We start from the raw sequence: 23,066 nt of genomic DNA on the forward strand, positions 1-23,066 counted from the left end.
TCATTTATTGTTGATTAAAAATATAAATAAATCCACCATTTTTAATTTTTTATTTTCATTTTAAATTTTAATTTATCTCTCTTTTAAAATTTTTTAAATTATCCATACAGAAAATTTTAAATACATGAAATTTGAATATGAGATTTAAAATACAAACTTTTAAATTTAAAATTCAAATTTAAATCTATTAATCCAAGTGCTATTCAGGAGATTAGTCAAAAAGAAAATTATAAGAATTACTCAACATTCTAAGCAAAATTTCTAGAATATGTTCTGAAAAAGTAAGCCCCACTAGATTAGAATTAATCATTTAATTGATATAGTTTGCACCAAGGCAAGATGAACAAGCTTACTTTGCCACATATTTACGCCTACATGCGCCCAGAAAGTTATAAATTTAAACAAAATCTCAATCATTAATAGCAAAAAAATCCCAGACATCCCCAAATTTGTGTAGCGGGGAATAAGTTTTATAAACTAATGTTCTGCTATTTACATTTAGAGTGTCAACACTGTGGGAAAAACAATCTCTTAGAAAGCTTACAACCACTTGCATCATTTTGGCTCTTCTCTGGTTAGGATTTACATATTCTGAAGCAATTCCAACAAACCACCCAAACGCAGGCACAATGAAGATCCACTCGTAAATGCCACGTGGCCAAAACGTGATTATATTGGACTCACTCTCAATGCCTGCATCAATGACAAAACTCAAGTGACTTTAAGTGTTTTTTTTTTTTAGTTCTTTGAAAGCAAATAACGTCAAAAGGGAAAAGAAAGATGAGAAGAAAACAGATGCACAGAGAAGCTCAGATCAACCCAATGAAGCCAATTCCCGCAAGACAGAAGACTACCATCCACTTGAGCAAAAGCTATTTTTTCTAAAATTTAGTTTATTTAATTTTCAGTTTACTAAAAATTTATTTAGTAAAAGTTCATTTGATAAAAATCAATTGTTATAATAAAATTTGTGTTCAAAGACATTTTTTCAAAAATCAGTTTGGTACACTAAAAATTGTTTAAATTATGATAATGAAATGTACTTTTGAATGTATAATTATCAAAAAAAGACATTAATTTATGATAATTTATAATTTTTATTATACAAATATAATATATTTGAAATATTTAAAAATTTGATAAAGATTTTAAATAACATAAAATTTGATCTATAACATTAAAAACTTAATCTCTAGTTATTTGTACCTTTTTAATTTGTAATTTTAAAAAATATGATAAAGATTTATAATTTTTATTATACAATAATGCTAAAAATTAACATGATTAATTATTCAATTTATAATGCTAAAAACTTGATACCTAATTATTATTATTGAAATGATAATTATATTTTTAATGAATTAACTATTTTTTAAATAAAAGAATAAGAGATTAAACTTGGGTAGCATGGTCAAATAACATCCCACTTTTTAAATTTACATTTCAAAAAGCTTCAAATAATTATATTTTCAAATCCACTTTCAGTCACTGTTTAAATATACTTTCAGGATGTGTTTTCTTGTAAAATGTTTAACTCAAACAACTTCCAGCATCCTAAAAGTGAAATTTTGCTTTTTAAATATGAAACTGAGTACCCAAATGGACCCTTAGTCATACGATACACATTGAAAGGGGGGAAAAAAAAAATCTAATTTTCACTTCATATTTGTGGTCACTAAGCCTTGTCAAATATACAAGGCAAAAGGCCCCCCCCCCCCCTCCTCCTACTGTATTATATTTGCTCGAAAGGTGATACATTCTCCATTAAGATATATGTAACACAGATGAAATGATAGCATGTCAAATAACCATGTTCCCTACTTTGAAACTTAATTGAACAGCCACACAGAAAAAGACTTTTTTCAGGAGTAGCGCATGATAACTGCTATACGAAAAGAATTTTGCGGCACTGATAGAGAGACATTAGGAAAAGTTCAAGTGTAAAGTTGAAAATTAAAAATTCTGAGAACATTAGATCTGCAAAATGCAAAATCTTAGCTTCCTTGCAGGTTTTGCAACATAATTTTCAGACTCCCAAATGTCTATACAACAACAACGAATCCACAAGAGTCAAGACAAACTATTGGAGGATGAAAATAAAATAGAAAAATAATGTCGATCATCTTTAAATTATGAATCATAGACAAAAGGATCTTAGATTCGATAAATTTAATTCTTAGCTGGCATTTTATTTGATTATTTGTTTTATTTAACTACTTAAGCTAAAAGGACCGCAAATAGGTTTATTCACAGCAGTAATTGTTTACTGCATAATGGATTAGCTTAAAGGAAAAATATAGTGACATAGGAACCTGATTCTGCATGCTTGTTGCAGTAGTCCAGCGCTGAGGATTATGAACTATAACTGGATTATCACCAACAAAAGCTAATGTGCTCGATTCTTCCCATGTGCTAGAAGCTTCTGCAGGCGGTAATTCTCTCATTACCCACAGTAACATTGCTGAAGGTATTGATGAACCTGAAAATGCGGTGCGTTGAGAGCAGTCTGTCAATACTTTAAATTACTACTGAATTACTCATGAAACCATTTGAATAAACAACTATAAGTAGCACAATATAGCCAAGTTCTTTCTTGAAGAATAAACGCAGATTCGGTTTTACAGAGAAGGCTGTTAGTGTCAACAATTTAAGCTACTACCTTTTCATTTTTGCCTGGATTTAAGCTAAATGCTAAATCACTCATGAAATGGAGTGGATAAAAAATTCCGTCAAGCATCACAACTGAGAATCAAGGAAAATATTTCAAGCACATACCTACAAAATAATACAAAATGAGTAAAAGAATGGTGCAAGCACCATACACATGCTGCGGACGCCAATGATACAACATCTGCATCAATGATCAGGAGGAAAGTTCAGGAAATCTTGTACATCTTAGCTCAAGAAATGGAGCACACAACAATTTTAGCAGAAAGGTGATACATACAGGAATATCAGTGAAGAGTGCTTCTGAGGCACTTGATGTGAAGCATAGTACACAGGTCACAGTTAAAAAGGCAACCTGTAAGAAATGTATATATTAACGTCTTAATCTTCAAAATTTTATACATAGAAATATTCATCTTTATAGGAATATGGCTAGTGCACATCAGTTTGTGCAAGTGTGCAAGTGCAGAAAAATAGCACGCTATCTGACAATGGGTAAAGTTCTTGCAGCCATGATGGCATGCATGCATGATGCACGTAGAGGTCCAAGAAAATGAAACATGGCATCCACGTAGGGATGATGGAACAGCATATAAGCAATTATCTTTGCATGATGCCATTTCACTATCCCATTGTATGTCAAATTCTTAGACATCCAGGTAATACACAAGCACGTCAGCAGCTCACCGTGTTTATCAACTTCTACTTGGCAGAAGGCATTAGAAGGGGCAACAAGAGACTAGCAGACCCATTATCCATTTTTCAAGTTCGAATGGAAAAGCTGTGTGGGTTACAATATTCTAGTGGAAAAGAAAAAACAGTACCCCTTTCTTTTGGGTGATACAAATATACCTTGTACATTTCAGATGAAGGTTGCTCAGCTCTTACTCGGCTCATCTTCAAGCATAATAAGATTCCTGTAAAAGAAACAAAATGAAACTACTACAGAAAAACTGTCCACAAAAGCAGGCATAACTTTCATTAGAAATACAACAAAAAGTAGCTTTCACTTGGAGTTTTTAATTTTAAGCCCATCAGGGGATTCAATATGGGAAAGAAGGAATCCACCCAAATAGATCCATCAAGCACGAATACTACTGAAATTTGATTCTGCACACACATTCGTGCACACAAACACATAAATATCAATGGGAAGAGTAATCCAGGTATCTTTTTAGCATGCATGTTCAAAATGATCTCTCCAATAATTATCACAATCTACAAACATTGAGAAAAAGTATTATTTTGAAAAAGTAGAACACTAACGCGAACAAATTAGTAGAATCAAGGAAGAGGCAAATTCAAATACTCTGAAATCTTAAGATGGTAGGAAGTGGCACAAAGTATAGCACACAACACATAATTCGAAGATTGAGGGTAAATGTGGTACATAAAAAAGTTATTTGACGAAAGGAAGAAGATGAGAGAAACTATTTTTGTTGTGTTTAGTAGATGGCAAAGGGGCGTTGTTGGAATTATGCTTTCCATCTTCATGGGAGATTTCTCATTTCCATTCCCTTTCCCATTTTATACCAAAACGGGCTCCAAATTCTAGCATAATTCTGGGGCAGCAATTAAAAGGCCATTTGATGCTAAGGTTTGTCTAACATTGATTTTTGTTGACATCAGTGAATTCTTCTTTTGACAGCATAGACTAATGAATTCTAGCAGCTGTAAGCAAAAATGTGAAATAAATTTTAGTGCACCACATTCTCACGGTTGAATCAAAATAAACCAGCCAGAGATAGATTGTCTCTATTTGGCAAGCATCACTCTTAAACAAAAATTACTTTACGTCTCAATGAAAGGTTGAAACTGAAAGTTTGGTTAAGGAATTAGTATAATAATCTTCCTTAGCAAGCATTTCGAACTGATTTTTGCAGTCATTGGTTTTTAGAATGAGAATTCAGCTCCTTTTGTTCTTGAACACTAGTCTATTTAAGTTTTTATACGCTCTGCACTACAGGTGCTTGTTATGAAATTATGATTTTGGATAAGATTTAGTTATATTTTTGAATAGGATTTAAATATATTTAGATGATTTAAATAGATATATATATATAGGGTTTATTTATATTGTTGAGATTTGGATAAGATTAGGATATTTATTTCTTCAGATTTATGCTTATAAATGAGTGTAATACACAGATCCATTTGCAATGCAAAAAGATTCAGATCCATTCTTTTCTTCTACAAAATAATTACAAAACTGTGTCATTGTTTCCTTCTCTCTTTCGTAGCTTTTAGTCGGCCTAGTCCCCATGTTCTAACTATTAGCTAACAGCACATGGTCAACCACGCTAGACAACCTGTCTAATGTCGCATTAATTTGGAATTCTGCAGTTTGTCTCATGAGTGAATAAGTTCATAAATTCAGTTCAGCGTGTCACCTATGGAATAGCCTCTTTGGTCTTTTATGTGAAAGTAGGGTGTATCCTAGTACTTTAAAAAGAAAAATAAGGTGGCCCTCGTAAGCCCCTCAAGACCCAATTCACTTAAATTTTTGCAGTAAAGAAAAAAAGAAAAGAAAAAGAAACCACATTGTAGTTAGACAGAAATACCCACATTCTCAAGGGAAATCTTTGCTTTTACATCTATAACAGCACAGAGTTGTGTAGGTGACCTCAGTGGTATGCAAATGGCATTTCAAGGGAATCACAACATGCAAAAACACTGAAGCTTTTTTACACCATTGATTTCTTTTGAGATTTTTTTACTTTATTATGCTTTTTAGATTTTTGTACTTTGAGTTTGAGGAGATCTTATCCCAGCAAGACACACCTTCACTTTTTAAAAAGAACTTCTAATCAAAAAGGGAGGAAATCCCTGGTAATTAAGCTTCATTCCATGTATTATCCTTATCCACACTATATGTCACTCATCAGTTCAAATGATTGCACTGATAAACTGCTATTCAATATCATTGTAACCAATCAATTAAAAGTCTAAGTATAATGCTTAAATGCTGTAGGAAATTCAGACAATTATACATAAGTTGAGCGGTATATATTTATGAGATTAGGATAAACTCTCGGCACAAATTTGACCCCGTATAATTTGTGTCACCTTGTTTACCAAATACTACAATTTTACATGAGTCAATTTTAGAAAATGCTCTGTTTCTGTTAGTACACGGTACTATTTCACCATACATGCTATCATAAGAGTTTCTTGCATTGGCTTCACTATTCTATAGAGAAGAAATTCCCTGCTAATCAATATTCATTACTACGTGTATTATCCATACTATATGTAACTCACTAATTCAAAGTATTGTTACTGCTACTCAATGTCATGTGTAATTTGTAACCAGTAGTTTTTATTTGGGGCCAAAATTTATAAACCGCAGATTAAAGTCTTACAATATTAAAATGCTATAGGAAATTCAGGCAAATATATATAAGCAGTATATATTAATGAGATTTCAGATAAGTCTATGGCCTCGGCAGAGATTTGACCCATATTATTGCCATGTTGTTCGCCCAGAATTAGCATTTTATCCAATCCGAGTCTATATAGAAAATGATCAGCTTCAGTGAGAACATGGTTTCATTTCACTGTACATGCTAGTACGAAAGCTTCTTCCAATAGTTGTACTATTATATAGAGATTATAATTATAATTTATATAATTTTCATCATCATTGTGGTGATACAAGTAATAATGAAAAATAATCAAATGAGCACAAAATGCAAAATACAGTAAGATAACTAGTAGTAGAAGGCAAGAAACACATCAACCATAGAGCCTAATCATTCATCTAATTTGACAACGAACATGCCTTTTAAATGTGCTGAAGATTTAAACCAGTTTCAAGAACTGCCTACCGCTCATGCAAAGTATGAGAATAAATATTAAAAGTCCATTTTGATAAAACACAGTGAAAAACAAAAGGATTAGTACATGCTTACCATAGCATGTTAATGCTGCTCCTAACATAAGCATTCCAACAGCAAAAATATCTACATACACCTGCAACAAATTTTAAGTCACTAGATCATAATAAACATTTTTCATCACTCAACAATGTTCTTCAAAATTATAGGACAGATTCTAATAATTCAGGACAATTAAGGCATGACCATTATTTATGATCAACTCATAAGTTAGCACCATGGCCGATTTCAAAATCAAAACTTGTAAGTAACAATCAGAGTTTACAAATATATATATTCACTCCATTCACTTATGTGAAACCATGTCATTTTCTTTTTTCTTTTTTTTGTTACAAGAGGATTTGAATCCTTAATCTCAACCCACACTCCACCCTACCCTCATTACCTGAGCTAGCCCCAGGTAGCTATCATATCATGTATTTAAAGAGAAAAGTAAACTTCATCTTTGCCCCATCATCATATGCTACAAATCTGCTCCTTCCGTCTTTCCTGAGGACAAACCAACTCAATGTATTTCATTAAAAAGAAAAAGATTCTCCCATAAAGGACGCAACCACTTTCTCTTCATGTAAAGCAGTCCCTCCAAAGCAGAAAAGACCAAACTTATGATTTCCCAAGATGACCTTTTTGTTTCTTTTCTAAGAGAAGAATTTTATTATAAAAGAAGGAAGCATAAAAAGTTGAAGGATAAGAAATCTTCAAAATGCAGGGTACAAATAAAAACTCAACATGATAATACAACAAATAAGTCAATAGAAGTATTGACCTCTAAACGATCTTTAGAATTCAATGTTATTATGATATAAAAGCTTCTTTTACAGAAGCAGAGTTACCCCCCTTGCTCTTGACAGAAAGAAATTAACATAATCAAAACCGATATTACTATTCAAAGGAAAAGTAGCCACAATAAGAGGATAAAGACAATACCAACTTGACATATCAATCAGAAATTTAAAGAGCACTGCATAGCATGAAAAGATATAGCAAAACCATAATTACTGTGTCCATACCCGAGCAGCCACTGCTGAATCAATGGGATTCTTCCCTAATCCAATCCATATTATTACAGCAAATACCAGCATGATGACAAAAACTAGAAGTGTAACCTGGTGAATCATGTCCAAGTGAAATACTTGAAAAAATTACATCCTAATGTGAATCATTAAATGATCATCAAAAGAAAGTGGCAACATGATACAACAGAGATGGAAACTACATGAGCAGATACAGAAGAAGAAACACTCAGCATGGCGCATACCAAAAGTACAATCTTCTGCCGATTACCAACATGAGACAACCGAAGGGGAAACCATTTTCTATGGCTTGCTCTGCCTGCTAAAGTACAATCATTAAAGGACTTTCTTAGTAAAGTTTCCTCAGAAAAGCTTCCTTCATAATCATCGTCATCATCTGGCTGATGGCAAAGATCAACCCTGTAAAATGAAACCCAAGAGCAATGCAGCTTCATGGTCAGGAGAAAGGAAAATATGGTAACTGAAATAGTTATACATGTATAAATGCAGATGATTGCAGATAACTTGAAGAGTTAGATGATCATATGCTATGTTTCTTTTCTTTTCTTTTCTTTTGTTTTTTTTTTTGGGGGGGGGGGGGGGGTTTGAGAGTTTATATCAATAACATAGAATTGTTTTTACTTTGAGCATTTATTAAACTATATAATAATTAATTTAAAATTTAAAAATAAATTAAATGGTAAAATTTAAAAAATATAATATGATAAAAATATATCTAATTATTTTAAAACTGTAGTATTAAGATTAAAGTTAAATAAAGGCATATCTTTAAAATTATATATTTATGCAAATTATTTATATTATTTTCAAAAAGCATTTTTATATTAAAAAAACCTTTGAAGGAGGAGACCGCGGATTGCAAATTTTGGGGGCAATAATATTCTATTGTATACAGTAAGGGCTGCAGAACTTGCAGTAGCCTTCTGTCCCTGCATTCCAACATAGCAGGGGAAAAGAAAAGAAAAAGAAAAGGGGATGAAAGTCTCCCCAACTGCCCTGCGCTGATTTCATAGGCTGATAGAACCATGTGACTTGCAAAGTTTAAAACATCCATCAACCTATTGTCTCTTAAATCAATTTTTAACTCATTTTAAATTGTATTATTTTAAAGAATGTATCATGAAGATTAAAGTTGGATACAATTGTCTTTAAAAGCATGAATTAAAATTAAAAAAAAACAGTAAAAATGTTCAGAAAGCTTCGGGAAGGACAATATCATTACAAATGCAAGTACATACATGCATGTAACACAATGCTAGGGGTGGCAACCATGCCCTTTTACGAAGACGTGGCTCTGTCCTTGGTTTCTTTGCATATGAAAACACGCAAGAATTGATAGAGGAATTCTAGTAGAAACAAAAGGCAATTCCAGTAGATGAAGTATTTTCAAGTGAATCCACAATTTAATTTCAGAATGTGGCTTCAATGCAATAAATTTAAGATCATTAAAGAAGAAGAAAATGGAAATGACAAACGGAAAAAAAAATAGCTGAACTGCTGAAGCATGAAACGAACAGCAGCACATGACCCATCTTTGGGGCAATCTGGTTCACAACCAAAAATTATCAGAGTCCTAAGTTACTCTTTTCAGAAAGCATATGCATAGGTCGTTATCCCTCTATTTAAAGGTCATGTTCGTCTGCGGACAATGTTCTTATCTAACAACATCTCCCAGTCTTGCTCTCTTAGATTGAAGAAAAGATCGCAACACAGAAATGCAAAAAAAAGGAAATAAGAGAAATTATCAGACAGGTAGACAGACAGAAGGACAAAGAAGAAGGATCAACTGAGAATAATGAAAGATGACGGCAAGAACTTGACATAACATATAATTTGCCAGAAAACACTGCATGTAACTTGAAAATTCACATTTCTATAAACCAAACAAGAATTTTAAAATAAATCAGATTGCATACCAGAAGGATAAAAGTAGAAGAAATGCTGCAAAGAAAAGTATTTTAGGGAAAGCTGCAAGACAAAACATCAACAGTTTAATCATTTTGTTAAGGCTAAGACCTTTTCACAAATCACAAATTTCTAGTTGGTAACGAAAGGAGGTATACCCAAAAAAATAAAACCACAGGAGTGTGACCAGCACGTCCATCCATAGCAAGTACCAAGAAGTGTCAATACAAAATAAAAGAAGAAACCTGAAATATGAAATCCCAAATTGAACAGATCAAATGGAATCAAGTACAGAAAGCAAACCAAAACAACAAATTAATGGCCAAACATCTTATGTTCATTAAAAGGCAAAATATATATATATATATATTATAAGAAAAAAAATGGAACTATTTAATGTATCTGGTGATGATTATGTCAGGAAATCAATTGATTATCATATAGTGACAGAAAGAACTAAAGGCTCAACTCTCAAGAATGCAATGAAGAATGACCATGCATAAAATTAAAATGCAGCCTATAGTGTTTTCCCATCCCATGCTGGGCATCAAGCTAAGGTCAAGCCTGACTTAGCCCATGAACAGTCCTATAGCTATCTAAAACTTAAATAAATTATTTATTGATAAGCATAAAATTAAATAGTTACAATTTCTCACAAAATTCATAATGAGCAGTATTTAACAAAATAGTAATCGAGTAACCTAATTTCAGATTCACATGATACAAGCAGCGGCTTTCATGAAACCTGTCAGGAAAAATGCTATTCAACAGTGTGCCTTTCATTAAATGTTAAGGTAGCGTGTGTCACTGTATGTACAATGTGCACCCTCATATGGATAAAGTCCTCCTCTCTTAAGTTGTTTGCTTTTGCGCCTATAAGGCATGCATGAGCTAACTTCATGTAAACAAGTCAGGAACAATACATTCGAATCAGTTTAACCATACTTTAAAGCAGTGTGAAAACCTTTATCTTTAGCACCTACAACAATGAAAACGCAATTATCTAAAACTTTAATTTCGTAATAAAAATATTACTTCAAATTTTTAATTCAGTTTTCTTCAGATTACTGCGTTCAACAAAATCACCTGCATGCCCTAACTTTAATTGTGTCTTCTAGAGAGAGAAATGTGGCTTTTTGGGGTGGTAAGGAGCATATCATTCTTGTACTGTGCCTGGTCTGTAATGTATATGTACTAACCTTTCTACATATAAACTGATTAAGATCGAAGCTTCCAGAGAAAAACATAGACCCCAGGTCATAATCAACCTTGCTCAGAAAGTGAAAAGACTTGGCATGCTACTTAGCACAAAATTATATTGTTAAGAAGGCAAACGTGCCAAAATAGAACCAAAGAAATGTTCTTTTCTAAGGATTCAACATGCCTATGTTCAAATTAATACTTGACTCATGCACACGACTTGGTCACAACAACTCAACAGGGATTATGAAGCTTAGTCATGAAATGCAGTTAGCTCAATCAAACCATAAAAAATGTGGAAATGGCATCAAAGGAGCAATCAAAACCTGCAAGAGATATTCCATGCTAAATAAATTAACAGTTCAACTAATCATTAAAAGTAAAATAGAACAAACCCAAACTGGAACTGCCAATCATTAGATGAAACACCTGCAGCACATCATATTTACATCTCATGAGAAGCTAATATATATATATATATAAAGCAGTGAAGAGTAGTTGCGTGCAGTAAGCCTAGTGACATACGTGGAAGTTCATACCATAAACATAGACATCCATAAAGAAGCCATTAAGAATAACTACAAGAAGTATCATATTTCAGAATACAATAGACAAAATATAAATTAATCGCACTCCCCATGTACACCCATCTATGGTAACACAGTGTTAAAATTAAGTACACCAATGACACTAGGACATCAAAACTGTGTCATCCATCACCAGATTCTCCTTCGTTATTCATTACTAATATTTTCACATTTTTATCTAACCCTCCAACACACATACACCCACACCAGCAAAATTAGAAAAGAAAGATAGAGCCTCTAATGCACAAGGGTGGCACATATTGCTATCCAGAAAATAATGGGTAGTTACTAATGTAGTAGTCATTGCATATATAATATAACTTAAGATCTGTGCGGACAGAGTGACGATCTGGGATAGCCATATTAGTTCATTATATATCAATTCAAGAATAACAAGAACACAATCACCGGTCCCGTACAATTTACAGCCATTAGTATATATCTTATTGGGCTAATTGCTGCTGAAATTAACAGCCTCTGACATCTTCACAATTCATATATGAGCCTATTTCCAACAGCCATGTTGTATGCCATAAAAGTAGACAACAGTGCTGACCAACAAGAAGGACCAATTCACAAATAACAACTTCAACACGTTCATCCAGTTAGAGAAGAGCATATCCATATAGCCATCCAACGTGGAAAACATGTTACATCAGAGATTCAGAGCTAAATCACGTTGACAAAGAACAGATTGGAAAATGCCCTTACTTTTTGCCGAGTCCAGCCAACTTGTGAATTCCTCATGTGGATTCTTATTAACTGTGACAGCAAGAGAAAGCAACTGACAATCACTGCAAGGAAATAACTTTCACATTGCATGCATCACGGACATTAAGATCTAATATTTTTTGAAAAGCATCCCAATCGTTTATAACGGATGATGTAAGAATCAACTAGGATGTAACTCAAATCAACAGCGCCCGATGCCACTAAGCTTCCCAATTGCCCTAACTGAAACCGTTATTACTATACACTGCACAATGCTTGCAATTGTATCCCAATTCAAATGGGTTAGTGACTTAGATTTGACAACGGACGTAGTCGATTGAACATTGACAATAAATACAAAATTCCAACTGTTTGTGCAAGTCGTTTAATAGGTTAAAACAAAGAGTCTTGATACAATGCCGTAATCATCGAGCTAAGAACGAAACCCGATTATAGAGAAAGTACAATGTAGGACGAGAGTTTCAACATGCACACTAAAAATTTTCAATTGATTCATGCATGCATCATCAAAAGCAATTCAATCTCCCAAAGTCAACACATTTCCCGGGTCACACAATTCATAGGTCACTCACAAAGACGAAGAAAACAACAACTGGACACATCCCATTTCACAATTCTTCATCTTTCTGCATACCCTCTTCCCAAATTAGATGGAAATGGAAAGTGAAAGCGGAAATGCATGAACCAATCTCAGAGCAAAACCCACAAATCCAAAACGATAACAAACCTGAAGGTATGCAAAGAAAGAAATAATGCCGTCAAGAAGAGCAAGACCCGCAATGACAGCCACCAAGACTCGTGGAAAACAATACCCTTCTTCTCTCATTTCAAACATCCTCCTCCCAAGCCGTCCCTCTCTGTCCCTACCAAAGAGAAACAGCGAGTTCGAGCAATGTCTGCAGTTCCAAACAGCGAAACCCACAAACCGATAACCAAATTTCCTGAAGGGTATGGTTCATAGGGAGATCAAGTGGGCTTTTTTCGCCACGGCTTCTGGTAATTTCCCAAGGTGCTAGAGCGAGAAAGAGACAGATAGCAGCTCTGTTTCTTACATGGGTCGGTTTAGCTATTTTTGAAGGTGGCATTATGGGTAAATAAGGAGTAAGAAGAAGGTCAATGACGTAATTTGAGGATGTGATTATGTTTTTGTGGAGAAAAGATACGCTCTGATGTCCAATTGAAATCACGAGGGTGGTGGCTTTCAGACTTTAAAGATAGAAGATTCCGCCGATCCCTAGTTGACTTTGTGGTTTGACTGACCATAAAGCCTAAAAATCACATGCATTAATTAGTTTTAAAGTTTTAATCCTTGTATACAACAAGTTTATTTTTAATTTAATATACCAGGGGGCGTCACAATTCACCTTCAAATTTAAATTTATTTTTTAATAAAATATTAACATTCATGTGATGTTAAATGTCAACTTTTTAAGTGTAATTTTTTATTTTGCCTACAATGCCAACTAAAAATTACTGTCCTCTCAGGATCTAGTTTGAGGGATTATCTTGTGGAATATTCTTGCATCATTTTATATAACATTATATATATAGATATAATTAAAATATAAATACAAAGCATAAAACATTAGAGCTGGAGTTAAAGTAATGACATGTATGTTGAACAATTTTTGACGCAAACAATAATTTTTTGGATATATGTCAAAGGGCACATGATGATTGTCCTTAGCTCAATCCATTTTTAATATTTGTTTTCTTTTTTTTTTTTTACACATGGAACTTTTTCCCTCTTTTGTAACAAAAATATTGATAAAAATAAAAACTATAATTATAATCATAATTATAATATATGGATAAAAATTATAATATTACAATATCATATCATTTATATTTGAATGTAGGTCCTCATCTATCATTCTAGTTTTTAGAAGGATTCTTTTTCCAAAAAAAAAATTGAAAACGCATTGATTGCTCTGATTAAAGCGAGCACTCATAATTGGTGAAGATAATTGATTGTCCTATTTAAACTTGTCAAATGAATTAATTTTTATTGACAAATAATTAAACGTGATTATTGGTAACATGGTAGGATTACTTCGCTTTTTCTTAACACAGTTTGGCATGCGCTTTTGAAAATTACGATGATGATATGGATAATATTTTATATAGCCAAAAAATTTATAACATTATTTCATCAATTTAGCATAACAATGATGAGTATGATCTGAATTTTCAAATCAATGAATAGTCAAAGTACAAAAATTTCAATACAAGGAATGTTCGGCATAAATAATTTAAAAATATATCATTAATCATACATCTTATTTGTAATAAGTTTTCCTTTACAATACATTATAACAAGTGGGCCAGGTATTGTAATTTAAATTTATTCCCCACATTTAATACCCAACAATCATGGTTTGAATTCTTACACATTTTTTGTCGAACTTTTTATTTTAGTTGTGTCTGGTATAAAATGGGAATAAAAAAGGAATGAAAATGAGTGAGCTCTCTTCCATAACCAAAAAATATCTCTTTTCAATAAAGTCACTTTATTGTCTACCATTCACAAAAAAAAAAACACTCATTTTCCCTATTTTCAAATAACCTTTCAATGTACCAAATGCACCATTAAGATTTTTCTGAGGAATCAAAAAAGCTCCATCCATTGAAATGGGATAAGCTTTGTAAGAACAAAGCATTGCTGCCTAAGTAAGCTTGGAGAGTTATCAATTCAATTGTTAGAGTTTTAGGCCAAAGAATTGTTCTAAATAAGTCAGACGGTGATCTTATCATCCTTCAAACATATCCTGACATTGTAAAGGGATTCATAATGTAAGAAAGACAGTCACAAATCATCTTTAACAGAGTGTTAATTGGTACAGCTTATTTTGTCTCAATGGCAAGCTCTTGAAGCTATAATCATGAGGTCATGTGTTTGAATGCTGTTATTAAAAAAAAAAATGCAATGGTTATTTAGTCGTGTTTGGTGACAAATGCATGAATCTTGATTAGTGTCATGTATGATGGTGAGAAAACTTATTCTGCATGGTGTTTAGAAGACATTTTGTCCTCAAAAAATTGCTCAAAGCAATTTGTACGTTATGATATGCTTAGTATGAGTTTGGGTGGCATCGGTCGATCCAAACTTTCAATTTATTTGCATTGATTGTGAAATGCAGAAGTTATGTGAGACTGGGAAGTTTTCTAAACCACATTTTTAGAAAAGCTAATACATGTGCTGATTGACCTGCACATAATGCATGTTCTTCTAGTCTAAGACATGTTCTCATGGAACCTCCCATAAAGTATTTAGCTATTGTAAGCTATGATATTATGAAGAAACTCATGGACATGGGTTGATCCCTGCTGTTTCTTTCTTTAGGCTTTTTACCTTCTATTGTAGTAAAAAAAAAAAAAGATGCAGAAATTACGCGAGACTGGGAGGTCTCATAATATGTCTTATTGAGTTGGGGTTACAATTAGATGGAAAAGCAGTGAATTAGTAAGAGCAATATGCCATAGCTGTGGCATACAAAATGCTAATATAAGACACTAATCCCTCTCTTACTTGGATGAATTTTGGAAGACTACATAGAAAAATTCAATTACCTCACAAGAACTGTTTTGTTTATCCGAAAAATTCAATTCGTTTTGGATGTGATCTTGGAGTGAAATCTCCATCTGGTTGGGTTTTCACTGCATATAATCCTGGAGCTGAACATTTGATGTAGCCAAGCTATTATTCTCCTTTTAATTCACCAGCACCAATTAACACATCCTTTGAACAATCCTCTTCATGTAGTCTGTAAAAGACAAAGTCAATTTCCCTCACCGGCGTTCTCACTACGTTGTGCTACATACTACGAATCTTGCTTCACAGTCTTGCATTACATTCAATGTAGTTGAGGAACGAGTCTTTTGATTAATAATATACTCAAAGGTTTGATTGGTAATAGAACACAGTAACGTCATGCAGTTTATGTAATTGATTCTATCTAATAGGATAAAGCTACTTGTTTTTTTTTTTTTTAAATGCATTGATTATCCAATGTTCTTAAACACAAAATATATTACTATATCCCTTAAACCTCCAACTAATTCAAACTAGCACTTTGTCAAGTCTAAATTGAGGAGAGTTCTCACAGCTTAACTCTCTTCATTTGTCTATTAAATAGGTAAGTGTGTGTAACTAACGGAAAATAAGAGTTAGATTTTGCATAAATAATTAATTTCTCTCAATAATAAATTAAAGTTTAAATTTTTAATTGGAGAAGTATCCACATTTAATACCTGGTCATGCCTCGAATATAATTACTTTTAGTAAAAAGATATTTATGAGTAATAAAAAAAGTAGGTGCAATATTTCTTTTATAATGTTTTCTATTCATGTGTATATTACACGAAACAAGTGTGAGACTGAACTTTGTTTTAATTCTCTCAAGTTGGCTCTTGATCAACTTTATATTTTTCTCATTTTACTTTTTCACATTTTAAAATCTGCTCAAAATGAGAATATGATTCTATTAAGTACCAACTCAAATACTGTGACAAAAAACTAGATTAACAATTGACTAAAAGAGAGTTTTAGTCTAGAATGACAGTCATTAACAGTATTTTAAAACCCAAACCGGATGTTGAACCAAAAAGAATAGCAAGTCACAATTATCATGATTCAATCAATTAAATCAGTGGTCGCCATAAAAATTTTTAATATTTATACACAAATATATAAATAAAACATTAATTTATTAATGATGCTTGTAATCTCGACAGCAAAGACTAGATGCTTGGACCGCTCGAGTTAAAGGCAAAGGCATGTTAATACAAGCTCACGATCTCGAAGCAAAATGCTGGAGTTAGAGGCAAGTTGTTATGTCATGATTCATGAGCTTTCAATCTCGATACTAAAGAATGAGTGGCTAGAATTGAAGATAGAGACTGAAGGAAAGATTAGAAATTAAACATAGGCAGTGAAGGAAAGATCATAAATTAGAGAAGAAAAGATAGAAGAAAACTAGAGATTAGATAAAAAAAATTGTAAATCTAAACGATTGAGCCTAATTTTTTCTTTTGTTTTCCTTTTTTTAATTTTTTAGACTTGAACCAGGTTGACCCACTCCAATTTTCAAGTCAACTTTAGTTCCCTTAAAATCACTCAGGTCAATCCGATCCATATGCTAAGTTGACTCAATTGGTTAAACTAAGTCGTTTTGTTCAATGGATAATGGTCGGACCGTTCGATTCAGTCCAGTTTTTCACATCACCGGTCATTAAAGTAACAGGTTTGGCATTTTTTTTAAAAGGTACCATGAATTAATTGCATGGTAGAATTTGGACAACAGAAAGGTCCTTCTAGATAGCACATGGTTGCTATTGTTGGTTAAAGGAAAGCTTGCTACTTGGCTAATATCTCCCTTTGTAATCATCAATACTTTACACAAGGATATGGTACAGTGACTAATAATTATTCACAATGATAGACTACAATTAGATATACAAATTCTAGCCCAAGCAATTCCAATCATACAGAAACATCCCTATTTCAAAGGAAATGGCTACACATCAAACTCTGATTCCTCGTCAGTTTCTTCGTACTCTCCACTTTCCTGCCACATATCAGAAAGCCATTGACATAATTTATATAAATCCCCATTAATAACTGTGCAAACAATAACAGTGCCTATCGAAAGGACAGATTCTTTACCATTTTCATGTTATATTCGATCATTGCTCTATCAAATTCTGCTCGTTTTTCAGTGGCTATATCGTAGTATTGAACCTTCTCCTGTAAGATACAATTACAGTGTCATATGCCAGTACTCATTCGAGAACTGACTTTGATCATACAGAACAACTCAAGACTTTGATCATTAAAATTGATTTTAGCCAAGAATTCCCATCAGCTGATTCAGTATAATGCTACTTCCGCATCATTTTCCGGAATTGAATAGCATGCAAGGAATTTCAAGGCATAAATCAGTGGCAGCATCCACCATAGTTCATCTTGGTAAATATAAGAAACAAATAATTTGTTCTATACATGGTTTTATTAAATTTACATTTATCCGCATTTATGCATGTCAAGATCAAGTGCAATGAAGCTGCACTACTTCATGCCCAAATAATTTGGAATACAGCTCCTGGACCAATTTTGAAACTTCAATATATGACTGACTCCGATTCTACCTTCTAACACAACAATCATAATGATGCACTTGATTGTTGAGCCTAAATAAGAAAATATAAGGTTACAAATACGAACCTCATAAGTCATTGTTTTCCACTTCTCTCCACAAGCCTTGCCAATCTGAATGAAAAAGAGGAAGAAACAGAAACAGAGTTAGGATACTTGCAGAAAATAAGAAGAGGTGGAAAAAAAAAGTTCATTGGCCATTTGCACGGCAAAGTATTGAACTTTCTTGCGAACTGCTGAATAACTGGCAGCTTTTTTCATTTTGAGAAAAAAGGAATTGCTTAACTTCTAAGTTATTAGATTTTAAAGACTTTATGAAGTCTTTACACAAAAAGTTATGCCATTATCTTGCTTCCACGTCAAAGATAATAATCAAATTAAAGTGTTACTACAAAATGAATTCTATACTTACATCACGCATTGACTTAACATCTGGATTCTGCTCTTGAAATTCTTTACGAAAATCCTCCCTTGAAAAATGAAAAAATTAAAATTAAACAAAATAGTAGTAAAGGATTATAATGCACTAAACATACGACATAGAAGTACCAAATGGTTGTTCAATATAGCCACTATGCTAGGTTAACGAGCATTGACACAGTATTATATAAATAGGGGAAACTGCATCTAACCAACCAGATTTTTGCCTCCAATTGCAATGCAGGCCCCAATTTAAAAACATTCAATCCCCCAGTCTATTAACCCATTGCAATAAGCCCCCTGTCAGCTAAATTAAGAAATTTAATTATGTCATTATAAAATACCTTTCCAATTATTTAACAACCTTTTTGTCATTTTCTTCTTCTTCCCCAGCCAATTTATCCTTGTTCATGGTTTAATCCTGATGGAGACTGAAAAATACTTGATTGTAGGGAAAGTAGCACTCTTCTCTATTTAATCACAAGAAGAAATGCAAGACTATCCCCTGTTACTGCCAAATAAACCCAGAAAACGAGGAACAGCACAAAACAATCACAAACGAAAAAACACAAAGCTCCCTGACGTTCAAGAGGTCAGGACTCTCCCCCACAAACAAGTCCAAACTTTTCCAAACTCCTACAGACAATATTCTCTGTAGAAAAGCCTCACTCCCCTCTGTCAAGTCATTTGTACCCTACCCATTCTCAGCCCTTTGTAAACTTCGTCCCATTTCTTCTTAGCAGGCTCTCCCTCACACCTCTTTTCGCAGACCATGCCCAACTTCTCTTTCGATCCATCCAATCCTATTTCATTCAAACCACTCATGTTGAAATGTGAATAATCACCCACCAGAATTTCCAAAGAACCTTGAGATTTAATGACAAGAAAGAAATAATTTTTCTGGCGGGGGGATTTTGGCAGGTGTTGCAGGATGGATTGCAACTTGAGAATTGGGTTGTGCATTATATGTTGATAGGTTGTTTCAAAAGGCTTAAAAGCAGGAGAATGTTGACAGTCAATGGAATTTGAATTAATTGTGGAAATAGCAGCTACGGTTATTAACCGTTGAGAACATTGGAAATGACTGCATTGAAGAAGATGATGATAATGAAGGAGGATACACAAAAGCGTGCGAAGGCAGAACTTTCTGAGGCCAAAGGCTGAACATACCCTTGCATTGTGAAGATAAAACTGAGTTACAGGTACCCATGGCCACTCTTCTCTAGCGCATGTAAGAACAGGACAGAAAGTGCAATACAATTAATGTTTAACTTAACAAGACAAAGAGAAAGTGCGCATTTAGATTCTGTGATGGGTGATTATCAAGCCTGTTTATCTGTAAATTGATGGAGTAGAATAATATGGTTGGGAAAAATAAAGAGATGGCCAGACGGGCTATTATATAATAGAAAAGGTGTCATAGTAATTTTATACAGTCAAAATTTTCTATGTTAGATTATAGGAGTTCTTTTTGGATAACATTAGACGATAGGTGCTTATTGAAATGGGTTTAATAGATTAGAACATCACTTGCAAATTTCTGAAGATACGGGTGGACGCTGCAATTGGGTGCAAATATTCAAGTGGATAGATGCAATTTTCTCATACAAGCCATCAGAAAAACAAAAACTAAGTAATTCAGCAATAATATGGAATTAGCATGACAGGCTGTTGATATCTTTCATCATTCATAGTTGCATAATTACATACAAAAGCAAGAAAAATATAATCCACAAAATGCAAAAAAGTGCAGTCACTAGAGGATCCACGTCAACAAGACGTGAACTACACGAATATGGTGAATCATCTATATGGAAATTCTAAATTTTGTTTTCATGGTTGTATGGTATTTAGCACTGTTCCAGTTCATAAATCCATGAATTCTAATAAAATTCCATATTCCCCAATTATGAACAGTACTTTCAAAAGTAAATAATATGCATGGAAAGATCTTCGCATTAGCGTGTGTGTGTGTGAGAGAGAGAGAGAGAGAGAGAGAGAGAGAGTAACATCAACTGCTGTAAGCTGTTCATTTTAACCAGAACCATAAACAATTATTAGTATCTCAATATTTTGAAGAAATCCAAAATACACAAGAAAGATGTTCTCATTGCTATCAATATAATACTACAAAGCAGCGTACTTTTGTTAAATTAAGCGTTTCCATGAAAAAAGCCAACAACAGGATCATACAAAAAGCCATGTGTGACTCCTTAGCACTAGCCCCTCACGAATAACTAATAATTACCAGCATATCTAAAGAGAAAAGGAAGCGAGTAAACCGTACAAGAAGAAGAAGAAAGCAGTTGGGGGTTTCTTTGGCTTCTTAGCATCAAGTTTTTTGTTAATCTTCTTTTGCTTTGCTTTGGGTTTCTTCCCTGACTGAGTCAGCTGGGAAGATCTCTTCGTCCCCTCATTGAATTTTACCCTCAACACTACCCTGCTGAAAATTCCAAAGCAACAGTATATACGGTCACGGACAAAGTTCCAGAAGATATTTAAATAAACAAAATCTTGTTGTGCATGAGCTGTGAAGGAGGAGAAAAACTAGAGTGCCAGACCAAGTTGAAATTCACGCAGCTACTTCATTTGGTTTGAGACCATAGAATTCATCACAGAAAAATGTTATAACAGATTCCCACCCAGTTTTGAATTATCAATTAAACCCTTCGTTACTTAGACAATTAAATACTAAGCAGTCCGTGTAGGGGAGCAAAATATTTCCAAAGAATTAAACCCAAACGAAAACATTCACTTTCCCAGCATTGAAACAAAAGACAAACCGGTAAGTCAAAAAAAAAAAAAAAACTCGAGAGTCCCAGGTCCCATCCAACTTTAATAATCCATTTAGCCATTTGCCCCAGTTCAATTTTATCAATTAAATGCGCATAGAAATCTTTAAAAGGGAGCCAGAGTTTTTCAACCATTAAATCATGAGGCGAATTGGTGAAAAACAACTCTGAATTGAAACAAGTTAAGTTGACATGATGAAATTAGCAAACCCAAAATATGATCGAAGTTGTTGGTTCCGTTGGAACTAGGAAATCAAAAAGAAAGTCAATGGCACTATAAAACAGTGACAAGAGTTAAGAGACAAGGTAAGAGGAATGAAGGCACAAGCGCTCATGCGGATATATGATAGCTGAAAGAGAATATAGTGAAATGCTTACCTGTCAGAAGAAGTTCTTGTAGAGCGTTCATCGGAAGCAGAAGCAGGGGGAGATGAGAGAGACCTCTTTCGCGGCCTCGTGGCTTCCTTCGCCATGTGTTTTCTTGTCGGGTGAAGCTCCTTGTGCTGCTCGGTTTGGTCCGCTTAGTGTGTGTCTGCAACAAAGGCCGAAGCTTGATAACTTCGGTTTGATAGAGCGAGTTGGGTTGGGTCGACACGGTTCTCTTACCAGTGGAGTCGGGCCGTGTCTCGATAGATGAGATATGATATGATAAGAGACGCCCATCTGGCGGCTCACATTTCAGGTTGACATGATAATTTTGCTACACCAAAAAAAGTAAAAAAAGGAAAGAAAAAAAAGGAAGGAAGGAAGGAGACAGGTAGGGTGGGGAGTGCTGGATTGGATAATTAAAAAATAATAATAATCGGTAGCCAAAGTACAAGAAGGACGTGTAGGCTATTTGCTCAGGCATGTTACATCTGGAAAGCTATGTGCCAAATAAAAAAGTCTATGCTGAAGATCATAACACAAAGATATAACATTCTCTAATACGGAAGTGATCACCGGCATAAAACTCTTAAACAAAAAATCAATCTTTTGTCAAAGGGCAAGCAAATAACCGAAGCCAAATGTAACCCTTTTGAAGCAGGATGAGTCAAACTCAACATCTACAATTTGGTTGACATTAATGGAATTGTAGCATGTGGTGACATCTTTTGAGATAATAAAAGAAATTAGATTAAATGATTTTTCAAATATTTTGAATATCATTTCAACACAATCACTAAATTCTTGAAAATTTTGAAAGATATTAACTTTTGTTGAAATGTTAAATTTTCAAAACTTAATATATATTCTAATTTTATGGAAGCTCTGTTACTCATTTAACACAAATTTAATAGAAAATCCTTGCTCTCAGGAACTATAAAATAAATCAAAGGTTTTGATATGAAAGACTAGATGATCATCTTTGATTATCTGTATAGATCAAAAACAAATAATATACTAATCTAATTGCTCATCATTCTTCTTGCAATAACTTATATATCATTATCTTCAATTATCTGCCTGCTGAGTGTAGAAACTTTAAAATTTTTAACATAATTTAATTTATGTTGTCTTTTCTCACAGTTCTTTGTGACCTTTGTACTAAAAAAAAAGGAGGAAATTGTTGGTATTTGTAATGTTGTCATTAAAAGAAATTTCTGTTTTTTTAAAGAGCAACCATATGAAAACTTTTGTAAGGAGTGAGTTTTTTTCCATAGCTATTTAATTTAGTTAGATTCAAGCACTTTGAGTCC

The 23,066-nt window shown here is 33.5% G+C and overlaps 2 protein-coding genes across 5 annotated transcripts; both read right to left on the reverse strand.

Annotated features, from left to right (window-relative positions):
- Nucleotides 1-396: 396 nt before the first annotated feature.
- Nucleotides 397-13,064, reverse strand: LOC129299278 (tobamovirus multiplication protein 1-like). Of its 3 annotated transcripts, none has more exons than XM_054937746.1 (13): nucleotides 12,749-13,063; nucleotides 12,001-12,051; nucleotides 11,098-11,131; nucleotides 9,661-9,747; nucleotides 9,514-9,565; nucleotides 7,822-7,996; nucleotides 7,574-7,669; nucleotides 6,579-6,639; nucleotides 3,520-3,584; nucleotides 2,948-3,022; nucleotides 2,776-2,851; nucleotides 2,313-2,479; nucleotides 397-693 (listed from the first exon to the last, which is right to left on the reverse strand). In XM_054937746.1, the coding sequence occupies exons 1-13, from the start codon at nucleotides 12,854-12,856 to the stop codon at nucleotides 670-672; spliced, it is 1,071 nt and encodes a 356-aa protein (XP_054793721.1). In that variant the 5' UTR covers nucleotides 12,857-13,063; the 3' UTR covers nucleotides 397-669. The 3 variants fall into 3 exon arrangements, with proteins under 3 accessions (XP_054793721.1, XP_054793723.1, XP_054793722.1); XM_054937748.1 differs by having other exon boundaries at nucleotides 12,001-12,083; XM_054937747.1 differs by lacking the exon at nucleotides 7,574-7,669 and having other exon boundaries at nucleotides 12,749-13,064.
- Nucleotides 13,065-17,355: 4,291 nt separating this feature from the next.
- Nucleotides 17,356-21,985, reverse strand: LOC129299279 (high mobility group B protein 14-like). 2 transcript variants are annotated; one of them, XM_054937750.1, is made up of 6 exons: nucleotides 21,766-21,985; nucleotides 20,883-21,035; nucleotides 18,588-18,645; nucleotides 18,245-18,289; nucleotides 17,687-17,767; nucleotides 17,356-17,588 (listed from the first exon to the last, which is right to left on the reverse strand). In XM_054937750.1, exons 1-6 carry the CDS (start codon nucleotides 21,858-21,860, stop codon nucleotides 17,538-17,540), a joined length of 483 nt encoding a protein of 160 aa, XP_054793725.1. In that variant the 5' UTR covers nucleotides 21,861-21,985; the 3' UTR covers nucleotides 17,356-17,537. The 2 variants fall into 2 exon arrangements, with proteins under 2 accessions (XP_054793725.1, XP_054793724.1); XM_054937749.1 differs by having other exon boundaries at nucleotides 17,382-17,588; nucleotides 20,883-21,038; nucleotides 21,766-21,974.
- Between the last annotated feature and the right edge of the window lie 1,081 nt (nucleotides 21,986-23,066).

This window comes from Prosopis cineraria, unplaced genomic scaffold, assembly GCF_029017545.1.
Source record: "Prosopis cineraria cultivar Desert tree isolate PC_DT_omini unplaced genomic scaffold, ASM2901754v1 PC1106, whole genome shotgun sequence".
Lineage (NCBI taxonomy): Eukaryota > Viridiplantae > Streptophyta > Magnoliopsida > Fabales > Fabaceae > Prosopis > Prosopis cineraria.